Genomic DNA, 13311 nt, shown 5'->3' on the forward strand with positions numbered 1-13311 from the left:
TTATAGTTTTATCCTAAAAACAGAACTCAGTTCGCTGACAAAACCTGTAAAGAATGCTTTCCCTGCAATCTTCATGGACAAGTTCTGCAAGAAGAACAGCTATGACAAGTTATTATTATTATTTAAATTCTGGTAACATTTTATAAAGTTTAGAAAGAACTTTCTGAAAAAACAGTTACAGGAATTTCTGATTACCACCAACTCTAAAGGGTGGTTTCTGACTTCTCTGCAAGACAAAGTCATCCTAGGAAGAACTGCACCTGAATCCACAGGAAATGCACCACAGCCACAGCTTTGACAGGTAATTCATCACCTTTGGAGTTATTTGGGAGTATGCTGGCTACTCACTTGCTCAGTGCATTTGGAGGTAATGCAAGATTTATGCAGATGTTATTGATCAGCCCAAGGTTTAATTTTTATCAAAACATTTCAAATCAGGTCTTGAGTTAAAGATACTAGAGGCTGTATTTTATTTACAATTATTTGTAAGAGAAAGATGACAGAGATAATTTTTTAAAATCATGTTTCAAGGTTAGGGCTGCTTTTTCTAACATTCCTCTGAGATCACAGAAATATTGTCTTTATAACATAAAATTTATGCTAAGTTTTAATGAATACAATCTTACAGTATAAGTAAAAGCACTTTTGGAAAAGTGCCTGCTATAGAATGGAATTCAACAACTTAAACAGCTTGTAACAGTATGATTAAACATCAGCTGGTGCTTTGCTTTCAATCGCTTATAAATGAAAACATTGTTTCACTTGTTTTCAGGATCAGGGAAATTGACTTTTTAATACAAAACAAGTAAAATAAACTTAGAAAACCAATTCTCTTTAGACTTCTTTTTGCTGTCAACTACAGTGAAGAAGCAAGTCTGCTTTTCCTTTTGGTCATCACTTCCAGTAGTGAAGTCAGTATTTCTAAGTCTGAGAAGGTATCATGAGCGGATAGTTTCTGCATCTTTCTTTACCCTCTCCAATGACTGGAGTGCAAGAAATATGATGAGTATTAAAGCATTTTGAAGAAATTGAGCTCACAATGGGTTGAGCTGCCTGATGGCTTTTATTGCCATCAAGAACATTTGCACTGTCATCATGTCACTGAGTACTCAGGCTCCAGATCAACAGAAAAACTTCCTTGAGCACACAGAATGAGCTTTAATCTCACAGTTCACCCACTCATTTATTCAGAAATGAGATTGCAATAGAACTTTATTCTCCTGCTACAGCACAGCCACTCAGCCCTAAGCACATCACTAAGAACAACCTTTGACAGACAATACAGAGTTTACCAGGGCCAATGCACCTTGATCCCAGTTGCTCATTTACAAGCTGCAGCTGTGGTCCCAGGCAGGTTCAGTGAGAAGAATATTGGCTTAGGCACGTGGCACAGCTGAACCCATGGACTTCACTCAAGATAGAAGCAAGAATGGCCTTTATTGATGTAACAAAGTTCAGTGGTAAATGTGACAGTGGTTTAACAAGACTCAACAGGAAGGTGTGCTTGACTTAATGCAGAGAGGACAGATCAGGTAAAACTGTGAGAGAGACCCTCCCATGAAGTCAGTGAGTTCTAAACTCCTCTCAGAGAGGAGCCTAGGTGCATTTTAGACCCACTCCTAGTCTCAGATTTGGTCAACTGCTTCTGTCTAAAGGATTATGCAATATGTGCAATAAATTCTTTCTATGACTTAGCCAAGATTTCAAGGCTGAGCACACTCATTTACCAAGAACGTGCTGCAGCATAGAATCTCAGCCTCAGGAGTAACTGTGAGATCTCCCTAAGAAGAGATCCAGATGTGCAGCACAGTGCAGGAGAGCTTGAGATAAGTGGTTTGGTTACATCTGCACACCAGCCAGACACATGAGTCACCTCTGCAGGCAGCCCTTGGCTGTCACACTGCCACCCATCCCCTGAAGTCCAGTTACACTGGATGCCACCACCACAGCCCTCAGTGGTGGTTATGGCTTAGGCGGGGTGGGGGGTGTAGGTTTAGTTAAAAAGTAAACTTGAAAATGAATTTTTACCAACTGTGAAGAGCGTCTATTCATTCCTTTGCCAGCTTTTTTTTTTTCAGGTAGACTATGGATTGCTGGAAGGGAGCTGTAAGCCGCAGCTGGATTTATCCCACAGTGATCATCTGTGCAAATGGATTTTTCACCACAATGAGGCCATCAGAATCTTTTCTCACCCCCTATCTAACGGGACCAGACAAAAACCTAACGATTGAAGAGGTGTGGAACTATTCTCTTAAGCAGTAACTAAAATGCTTAAAGCATTAGGCCTTACAGCAGTAACTGAAGGGAAGACGAAGTGTGAATATTTTATCTAGAGACTCGTATTTAAGATGCTTCTGGAAAAGAGTAAGGAGTCACCTCTTTGGCAGGAGGTCCGAACTTTAAAGTCCCTATATTCTTAGGATTTTGAAAGCCCTTTGGTAGTTGATATTTTTGGCAAAATCAGGTCAGCTAGTTCCTCTCTCCACCCCAGAGGAGGGGTAACACTGACATTTATTTATACTTACCATGGAATTGATTACACTGACAGCAACACATTGATTTCAAATCATAAGAAAGCTAAGCAGCCTTCCCCTTACGAGCTGTAAAGCTTATTTCCTACATTTCCTACATTTTACACATTCATTAACCTGCAGAGGTCAGGTTCACATTCAGAAAAATTGGGGTTTTTTAAAAAAAGCATGCACTGCAAGTTTCCTTGCTGTGCTCCTGCGTTCAGCACTGGCTGCTTCAGGAGTATACCTTCCAACAAAAGGGGACGTGGTTAACACGTGGCTGAGTCATGGAGCTAACAGTAAAATTAGAAAACACAAGCTTGCTACACCCACATACAGCTAATATGAAGCACAGTCATTCCTGATGTGTAGTAGCAAATGTTAAGGCAGAATCTACCAGCACACTGTGAACCCAAGGTTTCTGCTGAAAAAAGGTATTTGTGGTTTAGGTTGTCAGGGAGTTTTTTTTCTCCCCCTTTTTTATTATTATTTTTTTAACCACAAAGGCAAGCATTATTTCTTATATAAAGCATACCGATAGCATCATAGAATGCCTTAATTCTGATTTCAGCAAGAATCCTTAACTCAAAACCAAGCATAGTACAGATACTGTCTCTTTCAGCCAAACTCACGTCCAGTGAGTTAATTCCATGAGGCAATTCTAAATTCAGAGAAACAAAAGAAGTCACACAGAAAGATACAGTGAACCTGCTGCTCACCATGCAACTCCCTCCAGTACACTGAAGGAAAAAGCATTCCTCCAGCATTTGACACAGTTCCTTTCTAGTCTAATTACTTAAGCAGCGAACGAGAGATCAGGAATAGAAATCCCAGCAGGCCCCACAATTACTGGGCAAGACATCCCCCAAAACAGGCAGCTCAGAGTCACAGAAAAAGGTCCCTTTGTGATGTGCATCTAAAAGATGGATACGTGCCCCAGGTGTGCCCAAACTGCCCAGGCAAGCACTGAGCTTTAGTGGTGACCACAAACAGCACCTTCCAAACCAAATGCAAAACAGTTTTAGAAAAAGAGAAAGAATTTCTTTACAGGGCATCTATGTATTGAAGTCCAATGTAAACATATTGAAAGACTTCCATATTTCTTAAATTGGAAAAAAACATAGAAGGTGCAGCAACACAGTGGCAGCTATACACTATGTGCCGTTCCAGTTCCCCCATTGTAAGGGACACATGCTTTTTTTTCTTTTTCCTAAACCTAATAAGGGAAAGAGGTGACCAAAGGTATACAATGACTCACATAAAAAGTTAAAACAAAACCAGCCTTCATTTTCAGCTGCTGTAGGGAATAGGATTTGAAACTAGAGAGATTTACCTCTGACACAAAGTTACAATTGCTTTAAACAGCTGCACATCAAAACCTGCCTTCTTCATAGGCCTTTACTAGAATTAATTTTTAAGCCAATCTACGTGTTTCTTTAGTGGAGCATAGCATCACTGTCTTTGCCCCTTACATAGCAAAGTCACAGTCTTGTAACTTAAGGCAGTTTAAACCTGTACTGTTCACACAATTCAATGTTACCTTTCATCACAACTATGTCGTTCCAGCAATAACACCATCAAAACCCATCAGAAAGGATATTTTAAATGTTTAGGGGATTGGGATTGTGTTTTGTTTAATATTTCCTCTTTTATTCTGTTCTAGGTTACCAACCAGATTTTCCCAGTTTGGACATACTCCTACCTTGCTCTCCTTTTCCCAGTGTTCCTGCTCACAGACTATGTGCGCTACAAGCCCGTCCTCCTCCTGCAGGGCATCAGCCTCATCATCACGTGGCTCCTGCTGCTCTTTGCACATGGAGTCATGGCCATGCAGGTGGTGGAATTCTTCTATGGCATGGTGACAGCCACCGAGGTGGCCTATTATGCCTACATCTACAGCGTGGTCAGCACCCAGCACTACCAGAGGGTCACCAGCTACTGCAGGAGTGTCACTCTGGTGGCAGCCACCGTGGCCGCTGTGCTGGGACAGCTGCTGGTGTCCTTAGCACATGTCTCCTACTTCTACCTCAACGCCATCACCTTGGCTTCCGTGTCCCTGGCATTCCTGTGCTCATTCTTCCTGCCCATGCCCCAGAGGAGCATGTTCTTCCACAGGAAAGACACCTCTGAGCCTCTCCCAGGGGCTGATAAAGGGGTGGCTGCAGGCAGTTCCCACAGGCCCTCGAGCTGCCAAGAGGAAAAGAGCCCCAACCCTGCTGCCAGGGGCCCGACCCCCCAGCCCCAGGCTGGGAATGCCAGGCCTCACAGTCACATGCTCAGCGTGCTGCTGCAGCTGGCCAAGGACCTGAGGGATTGCTACAGCTCCCGCAAACTCCTCTACTGGTCCCTGTGGTGGGCTCTGGCCACGGCCGGCTTTAACCAGGTCGTGAATTATGTCCAGGTGCTGTGGGACTTCCGAGCCCCGTCCCACAGCTCCGCAGTGTACAACGGAGCTGTCGAAGCAATAGCAACGTTTTTGGGTAAGCAATCATTAGCAGGTACTTGTAACCCATCCTGTGCTGAGGGATTCCTCAGCAATGTCTTTGGTGCCTTTCCATCTCCTATGAGGACCAAAGTAAACAGACTGTGAGAGATAAACCCAAACAGTGTTCAAAGCATGATTTTATAGTAAACTTTATCAGTGGGCTCTTCAAAAATAATCTTAAAAAACATCTATAACTAAGCTTTTCCTTCTTAGAGGAGCCTCATTCTGCCAAAATGTTTTAAAAGTTTTAAGCTCACAGCTCTGTTTAGACTATGAATTTAACCCCAAGTAAGCACGTCAAATCCCTGTGCAATGACATCTTACGTGTTCCTCACTTAAATACACCTCAGTCTGGCTAGTTTAAGAAATAAAAGAACACATTAGCAGATACACTGCTCTAAGTACAGCTCAGAGCAGACAGTGAAATGGTCTATTTAGACAGTGGATTAAAAATCACTCTAGTCTAAGTACCCCTCAACAAATATTCTGTGACTACATCTATATCCTGATTGGCAAGTTTACCACAACCAAGGTTGTGGGTTCAATCTCTTTATGGCCCATTCACTTGAGAGTTCAACTAGATGATCCTTGTGAAGTGACCCTTGTGGGTCACTTCCAACTCAGAATATTCTATGAAACCATTTCTGCAATACGACAAGGCTGAGAGCACTGTAATTGTTTAGCCTTGAAAAAGAAGGAATCTTATTAATGTGCATAGAGACCTGAAGGGGAGGAGCAAAGAGGATGGAACCAGGCTCTTACCAGTGGTGCCCAGTGACAGGACAAGAGCCAAGGGGCACAAAATCAAGTAAAGTTCCACTTAAACATAGAACATTTTTATTCAAGCATAATTTAAAACAGGAACAGGTTGGCCAGAGGTGTGGACTCTCCATCCTAGTCAAAACCTAGACACCACTCTGAGCAGCTTCCTTTAGCTGTAAAAGCTAAGACTCAGCTTTTAGCAGGGCCAGGTGATCTCCATCTCTCTTCCAACCTCAGCCATTCTGCCACTCGTGAGTTATCTGGTCCACCCAAATTCCATTTCTCTTTAGCCATAGAGAGATGGATATGGGTAAAGTAAAACTTCATTTACATAGCTGTGCAGCACAAATACAGCCTCCTTTTTGAGCTCCCATTTACACAGCTGTCTCCCCCTTCATTCCAGGAGTTGTATCCCACACTTCCGCAGGGAGTTGTCAGTTTATTTTTCCTCCCTGCAATCAGCACGAAAATTAATTTTACTGAAGCTACTCCAGAACATCTTCTGACTACTGCTTTGAGTAGTGTTCCCGGAGGCTTTCTTGCATTTACACCCTCTGGTGCTTGACACAATTTCAGAATAGAGAAGGCACTCACAGCGCTGGGAACCACTGCTCATAGCAGGGATGGACCAAAGGGGTTGGTTTGCTCCAATTTTTGGAATTCTGATGAAGAGCACATACAACCAGCAAACAAAGTCCAGTTTTTGTGCTAGCCTGCCTGAGAACATAGGGTTTGTTACACTGTAATAGACTCGAGTAAGGGTTTTGCTACATGTAATGGTCAGTAAGGCATTGACAAATGCAGTTCATGAGGCTTTGCACCAGAAACGGAAAAGACACTTCAATAAAAAAGCAAGCATGAGGTGCTACAGATTTTCATTCCATGAAGAACTTTACATGAAGTAACTAAACTCATTATGCATATTTTGGCAGAAAATGCTTGGTGAGATTGTTCTTCTCTTTGCTCATAGTTGTCCAAAAACGGAACAACAACAATACATTGTGCACTGCAGCCTCCAGCCCCAGGCATGAGAAACTTTCCCAGAGCACTTCAGTCAGTGAAAGGTCTAAGCAAGGAGGAAAACATCCAAACTAATGGAAGACTCCCACACCACTAGCAGGAAATACAATCCACACCATTACCAAAGCCCACTATGACCAAGACTGAAGAGCTCCTGGCATGACCCAATGACAGTTATGCTCTCAAAGATAATGTTTCTGACTTTTAATTACTACTTCTCAATTTTTAGGTTCAGCAACATCCATGGCAGTTGGATATGTCAAAGTAAACTGGGATCTCACTGGAGAACTGGCTCTGGCAATTTTCTCTGTACTGGATGCTGGTTCTCTGCTTCTCATGCACTTCACTGACAACATCTGGGCATGTTATGCTGGTTACCTTGCATTTAAAGCTTGTTATATGCTCCTTATAACAATAGCAACGTAAGTACAACACACAACTGTTCTAACTAAACTGATTTAAATCAATTTTTTAAATCAAAATTTTACTGGACATTGCCCTAGATATAAATTTAAATAGGTTATGACAGCAGCATATATTGTTTCTAGCCTGTATAAAACTGGTTAAAATTATATAACCTAACCATTGCCATAGTACACTCCAAGTCAGAACAAGGTAGCTTCTGCACTTGGCTGTTCAATGATCAATGTATGAGTATTCTCTAAGGGACCTAATGAACATACACAGGCATTTAGCAAAAATACTCATTCAAATCAAGGGTAAATAGGATGCACCAAAGTCACAAAGCCAGAAAAAACCAAGGAATTTCTGCCAAAATGAAGTTGTTAAAGCTTAATAGCCAAGGCTGAAGTGACCTTGTCCTTTGAAGAGTGCACTTTGCACATTTAAGTGCTCCTGTAAGTAAAGTGCATCCATCCATCCTTGTTCTCTGTCGTTTTGTGAACCTGTGCATTCATTGTCAGGTTTCAGATTGCTGTCAACCTCAGCATGGAGCGTTATGCCTTGATGTTTGGCTTCAACAACTTTGTTGCACTGGTGATTCAGACCATTTTAACTATTGTTGTAGTAGACTCAAGAGGTCTGGGACTGGATATCACCACTCAGGTAAGCCACTGAGTCCCACTGCTTCGTTGCCCTGCTCTCCTTTGATAGCAAGTTCTAGTCCAAGATTAGCCTTTGGTAATGTGCAAGCTCAGGTGGAAGGCTCAGGACAGTTACTCACTTGGAAAAAGGTTCATTTAAAGTGAACTGGTGTGAACTACTACAGCTTGCTTGTCCCCTAGACCTCCCAATACTGGGATGACTAGAAAATACTCTATGAATATGTTCACAGAACAGGGGGGAAAGGTGACCACCTACTACTCTGGGCATTCTTTAAATGAAAGAGTTCACAAGTGAAAGTTGTGAAAGTTCACAAGTTTTTAGTCAAAATACCCTAACCCAAAGAAGGAAGCAAGCTAAAAGGCAATCTATGGGTCTATTACTAGGATAATTCTAAGTTACATAGCTCCAGTGGATGCACCTTAAAGTTACTGTGATTCTGAAAATTACCTCCTCAAAATTCCCAGCTGAATTTCTAAAATTAGTTTAAACATAGACAGTGAATGAGTCTAAGTCTAGCTTTCATGTTTTGAGCGAAGAGACAAAGTAAGTGCAGGACAGCTTTCCTCCCTTACTGAGGTGGGGAAGGGAAATACATAACAGAACATTATCTCCCCCTTTTATAACCACAGAGTTCCTATAGTGTCAAGTCAAGCAGTCCAGACTTCTTGAGTCCTTTCAAAATGGGGTCATTCTAGGCACAGGTGACAGAAGGGAATACAGCAATGGAGAGACACCCCTTAGAGTAAAAAACCGCTTTTGCTATTAGATAATAACTTTTCTCTTCCTTCCCCACCTCTTTTTCCCAGTTTCTCATTTATGGCAGCTACTTCACAGTCATTGCTGGAATTTTCCTGATCAGAAGCATGTACACCATTATCTCCATCAAATGCAGAAATACAACTGTGGCTGCTGAAAGCACTACCCATTAACAACCGAGACAAAAACAATGGTTACAAGCAGCGGGGTAGAAGGCTCCATCATCTGGACAACAAATTAGGAGAAATGTAACGTTCAATCAACCAAAACTGGTCCAGGTTGAGGCAGGCTGTTTATGAGCCTACTGCACAGAGAGCTCTGTCAACAGGATGATCCACTTGGTCCATTTTCTTCTTCAGCAGTTTAATACAAACACTCCTCAGTCTTTTAATTCAAGTTTAGTGATCTGACACAAACTTCTATTAATGCTCAGCAAGCACAAGTACATACAGATGCCTGAACCTCACACCAGAGGAACTTAAAGAACAACCTTGGGACCTTCCCTTCTATTGAGTATTTCAATTTAAGGCAATTTAGTTACTGACCTAAGACCTTCAGACATGCCCAGGGAATCTAAAGCAGCAGTTGTACCAGGCAATGACCTGTTGGAAAGCTTGTCAGAGAGGCCTTGGGAAAACTTAACACTTTTCCAACTGGAAGTTGTGACATACACTTTTTAAGCAAGTTAACAAATACCTAAACCATAGTTTTTTTCCAAAAAATGCTACTTCTGTATGATCAGTGATGGATTACTACCATGTAAAATAGTACAGCAATACTGTCAGTTTAATTTATCAATGGCCAAATGCAGGCATTTTGATTCCACACAGACAATGCACTGCTCAGAAATGTGAAGTCACAGGACTGTAAGGAAAACATGTCATTACATACAGATTAACTGCTACTGATGCAGTGACAGCTTTTCTGTGAGTTTGTTGAAGATGAATGAATAAAACACACCGACCTTCTCTTTGAGTGTTTGTCTTGAGCGTATGCATTACACGTCTGACAACTGCCATGACCCACACACACTTATCTTGGGAAGCAAAGAACCTCCTAAACTAACTTATTTCTTCGTGGGGAGACACTTTAAATGCCGTACAGGGTAGTCTTTAATAACGTGACTCAAAGTTTAAATATGACTAAAGTTAATTAGGGAATGTTCTTCCAGCTGTTCAATAAGGTCTACTTTATACCCAAGTGCATCAGACAGCAGTTAAATCCCACTGTTCCTTTATCCCAACTGAGAGATTTGTCAAGACTCAGAATTAACTCACCCAATTAATCTCACAGGGTAAATCATCAATTCTTTCAGAACATACTTCCAAAAGCTACTTGAGCTTGCCTTTATGTCCCAGTAAGTTTTCCCTTCAAGACAGCAGAATACTTGCATTGTACTTAATACTTCCAGGAATTCCAACTAAATTTGGGGGGTTTTAAATTATTTTTTGCTTCAGCAATTTGTTTCAATTGTTTTGGTGCTTGGATGTTTGCATTGAATTTTGAACTGCAGTACCTGGACATCACACATGCCTTACAGAACTCGGGATGTTCCTGCAAGTGTAGCATCTTCTTACACTTTAACAGCTGATGTTTTAGTATTAACGTCTAATCTAGGAGGTCTCCATATTAATTTCTGTATAAGAGGCCTAAAGTTATCAAGTGAAGTGCTTTGATGCTAAAGCCTAAAAATACAGCTTTTAAGCAACTACGCTATTTGCACAGACAATTGTGGGAACAACTAGAGAGATTTCCAAGATAAAAACATTTAAATATCAGGGGTCAATAATTCATTTTGTAAATAAAGCTATTTTTAAAACCTAATCAACAAAGCACCTATGGTGTCAGTTTATGGTCAATATACAGAAGACTCAAAACAATACAAGATCTCCTTCAGCTACTTATCTGGAATTTGACAAGCATAAAATTAGTGAACACAGACTAAAGAGGTATGCTTGTGCATAGTAAAAGTTGCATTTTATCCACATTTAACTCTATTATGAAAAATGGTATTCCACTACTTCTACAGCATATTCTAAACTATGTGCCTTGCATACCTCAATCAATTTCAGTATCTCAGAGGTAATATTTGGATTAGAACAATTTCTATAGATGCTGATCTCATTAGCCCTTGCCCAAAGTCTAATTTCCACCAATATAAGTGAAGAGGGCACAGAATTGTTGCTCTTGTGCACTGCTCATCTCATTGACAAGATATCTCTTTGATTTGGTCCAGTTCTCTGCACTAAACATTTTTAAGTGTTCCACAAGCCCTGCTGAACCCTTGCAGCTGCCCACTCTCTACTGCATTTACCTGTTACTATCTGGAACAGCCAAGGTTGGTAAACAGGGAAAAATTACCAATATTTACACTGCGCTAAAATACAGTGGTGAGAGTAATTGCGCCACTAATACCCTGCAAACCTCCAGTTGCTGGGGATTTGTTTAGTGAATTCCCCAGAGAATGTTGGGAACTAAACTGTACACCACACTCTGTCCAGCAGTCTCCATCAGACACAAAAGAGAGACTTCAAGTCTATTTTAAATATGCCAACAGGACAAAAACAGACATTTAAGTATGGAAAGCTGCTACAGGCAGCTTGTTTTATGAGCTGCCTGTATCCTGCTTGGGATCTCCAAAGTTAAAAAAACAAAAACAAACAAACAAAAAGAAATTACAACCCCTGTAGGCAGTCAACAGAAGTCAAAAGTATTAGCATAAATGTTTTTACAAGCAGAGGTCAAGCCTTTTAGATGCCCTAGAAAAACCTATCTAACATTCAGGCAGTCAATTACAAGTGAAATGTCTTACCTTGAAGAATTTTTGTGTTTAACTCAAATGGACTTGCACATCCTTTTTCCAAAAAAAAAAAAAAAAAAAAAAAAAAAAAAAAAAAAAAAAATCAATCTCACCTTATTTATTCCTGTTGTCCTGAAAACTGTTAGAATTTTATTCTCCAGCTGGTCACAAACCTTTAAGCTTGCAGTTTATGTATTCACAATATACTTACATTATTTGCTTAATTCCAGTATTACACTTGAACTTTACCCAAATTATCTCTATTTAAAACACCATAACCAATTACTTTGATCCAGTTATATTTTTCTTGAACCTTAGTACTGTTACAGAGAAGACAAGCCAGACATTTTTCCCTCTACAAATTTCACTCTAGTATGGCAGGAAATATTTCTGTAAATTAAAAAAAAAAAAAAAGACAAATCTAATATTCCACAAGAGCTCTTACTGATATGTATCAGTTTTTAATAAAGAGAGTGCTATTACATCTGTGATACCTTGGCCTGCTCTTACACATTCTGTTCAGACCATAACTAAGGCTTGTTCATTAGTCATTCAGCCTGTCATTAGTTACCCATAATAAGGTGTCTTTTGCTGCAAACCTTCTCTCCAATAACTACCCTCCACAGTTCTTCCAGTGCCCTTCATGACAGATATTCTATCCAAATAATCCAAACCCTGCCTAACACTCTGTGTGACAGGTCCCTTCACTTGAGCTAGAACAGCAAGCTTCATCACAATGACACAAAGAAACATATCCAAGTGAGGCATGTGAAAATTTTAAGCTTAACTCACCTTCAAACGCATTGCTTTGGACACCTCATCTGTGTACAAGACACAGTGTGTACGTTTTCATCCAATAAATGTTACTGCACAGAAATAATGCTACACAGTGGTTTTTTCTAATATTTATTTTTTCACCTGCAAACTGTAGCAAAACATGATCAGCTTTATTATGCAGACAGGTATCCCTCTAACATTAGAGATTTAGGCATGTATAAATAGAAGAGCTCTTAGGAAAGGAAAACATTTTGAGAAATGAACAAACCTTCAATTTAACTTCGTGACTTCCAATACCAATGGTTAAAATGATGCAGCTCATTCATTCCAAGAGATACAACAGCACCTTAAAGTGGCTGATCTATTCCCCAGTAACATTTTTCACATAACAATGTGTTAAAGTTACAAATACTGATATGCACAAATAGCTATTTTCTAAGAAAAATATGTACAGTACTGCAGCATAATGAGTGTGGTATCTGCAATAACTTATTAGCCAATTTTAATATACATGATACCGCTACTTTTTACCTGCCACTTCACAGGTTCAAGGATGTTACCACAGCCCTCTGTTTTGCACATTATTACCTGGTGGGGGGTTGGTTTTCTTGTTTTTTGTGTTGGGTGTTTTTTTTTTCTTTTTAAAACTTTTTAAAGGTACACAATGCAGGCTTTTATTTTTACTTCTTAAAGATTTCTTTTGTGTTTAAAGCTAATATCAGTGAAACAAGACAACAGTGCAAGAGGCGCAGAGATGTTATGTGACCACATAAGAGTTCTTTTGGGCAAAGTGTCTATAAGGCTATAAGAAAGGATTGGTTGATGAGCTTCCTGTTGGAAATTGTCCTGTTGGTGCACCAGCCTGGGGGAAAAGCAACGAAGAAAAATAAGGCAAGTATTTAAGATTTTTTTTCCCATATTGTAAATCATAAATGCAGAATATATAAAAAAGAAAACAACCTGCTGGGGAATACTTCTGTTTTATATTACAGTCTGTTTTTTGGTGCTTCTCTAGAATTACACTACTGTGAGAACATGTATAAAAGTCCCTCTGCTTTGATCTGAACATCCTTACAAATGGCATATCATCACAATAGTGAGCTGCAGTTAGGAGAGTTACATGCTGCCTTCCC

The 13311-nt window shown here is 40.2% G+C and overlaps 2 protein-coding genes across 11 annotated transcripts in view; one reads left to right on the plus strand and one right to left on the minus strand.

Moving 5' to 3' along the window:
• The first annotated feature begins 217 nt into the window (after positions 1-217).
• Positions 218-9576, plus strand: SLC19A3 (solute carrier family 19 member 3). 2 transcript variants are annotated; one of them, XM_010406072.4, is made up of 6 exons: positions 218-301; positions 2064-2235; positions 4177-4993; positions 7010-7202; positions 7704-7845; positions 8652-9576. In XM_010406072.4, the coding sequence occupies exons 2-6, from the start codon at positions 2086-2088 to the stop codon at positions 8772-8774; spliced, it is 1425 nt and encodes a 474-aa protein (XP_010404374.1). In that variant the 5' UTR covers positions 218-301; positions 2064-2085; the 3' UTR covers positions 8775-9576. The 2 variants fall into 2 exon arrangements, with proteins under 2 accessions (XP_010404374.1, XP_019145420.1); XM_019289875.3 differs by having other exon boundaries at positions 2079-2235.
• Positions 9577-12278: 2702 nt separating this feature from the next.
• Positions 12279-13311, minus strand: part of AGFG1 (ArfGAP with FG repeats 1) — a 36097-nt gene continuing 35064 nt past the window's right edge. For all 9 annotated transcript variants that reach the window (XM_039556997.1, XM_039556993.1, XM_039556999.1 and 6 more), the window contains one exon: positions 12279-13040. In XM_039556997.1, the coding sequence (XP_039412931.1) occupies positions 12981-13040 (60 nt within the window). In that variant the 3' untranslated portion in view covers positions 12279-12980. The remainder of the gene's footprint in view (positions 13041-13311) is intronic.

The sequence above is a fragment of the Corvus cornix genome, chromosome 9 (assembly GCF_000738735.6).
Source record: "Corvus cornix cornix isolate S_Up_H32 chromosome 9, ASM73873v5, whole genome shotgun sequence".
NCBI classification, from domain to species: domain Eukaryota; kingdom Metazoa; phylum Chordata; class Aves; order Passeriformes; family Corvidae; genus Corvus; species Corvus cornix.

Excerpts from the sequence above, each read along its gene's own strand:
- SLC19A3 (XM_010406072.4), top strand. The coding sequence starts at position 2,086 with ATGGATTGCTGGAAGGGAGCTGTAAGCCGCAGCTGGATTTATCCCACA. Across the intron at positions 4,994-7,009 it reads AGCAATAGCAACGTTTTTGG|GTTCAGCAACATCCATGGCA; the intron begins GTAAGCAATCAT and ends CTCAATTTTTAG. Across the intron at positions 7,846-8,651 it reads GACTGGATATCACCACTCAG|TTTCTCATTTATGGCAGCTA; the intron begins GTAAGCCACTGA and ends TCTTTTTCCCAG.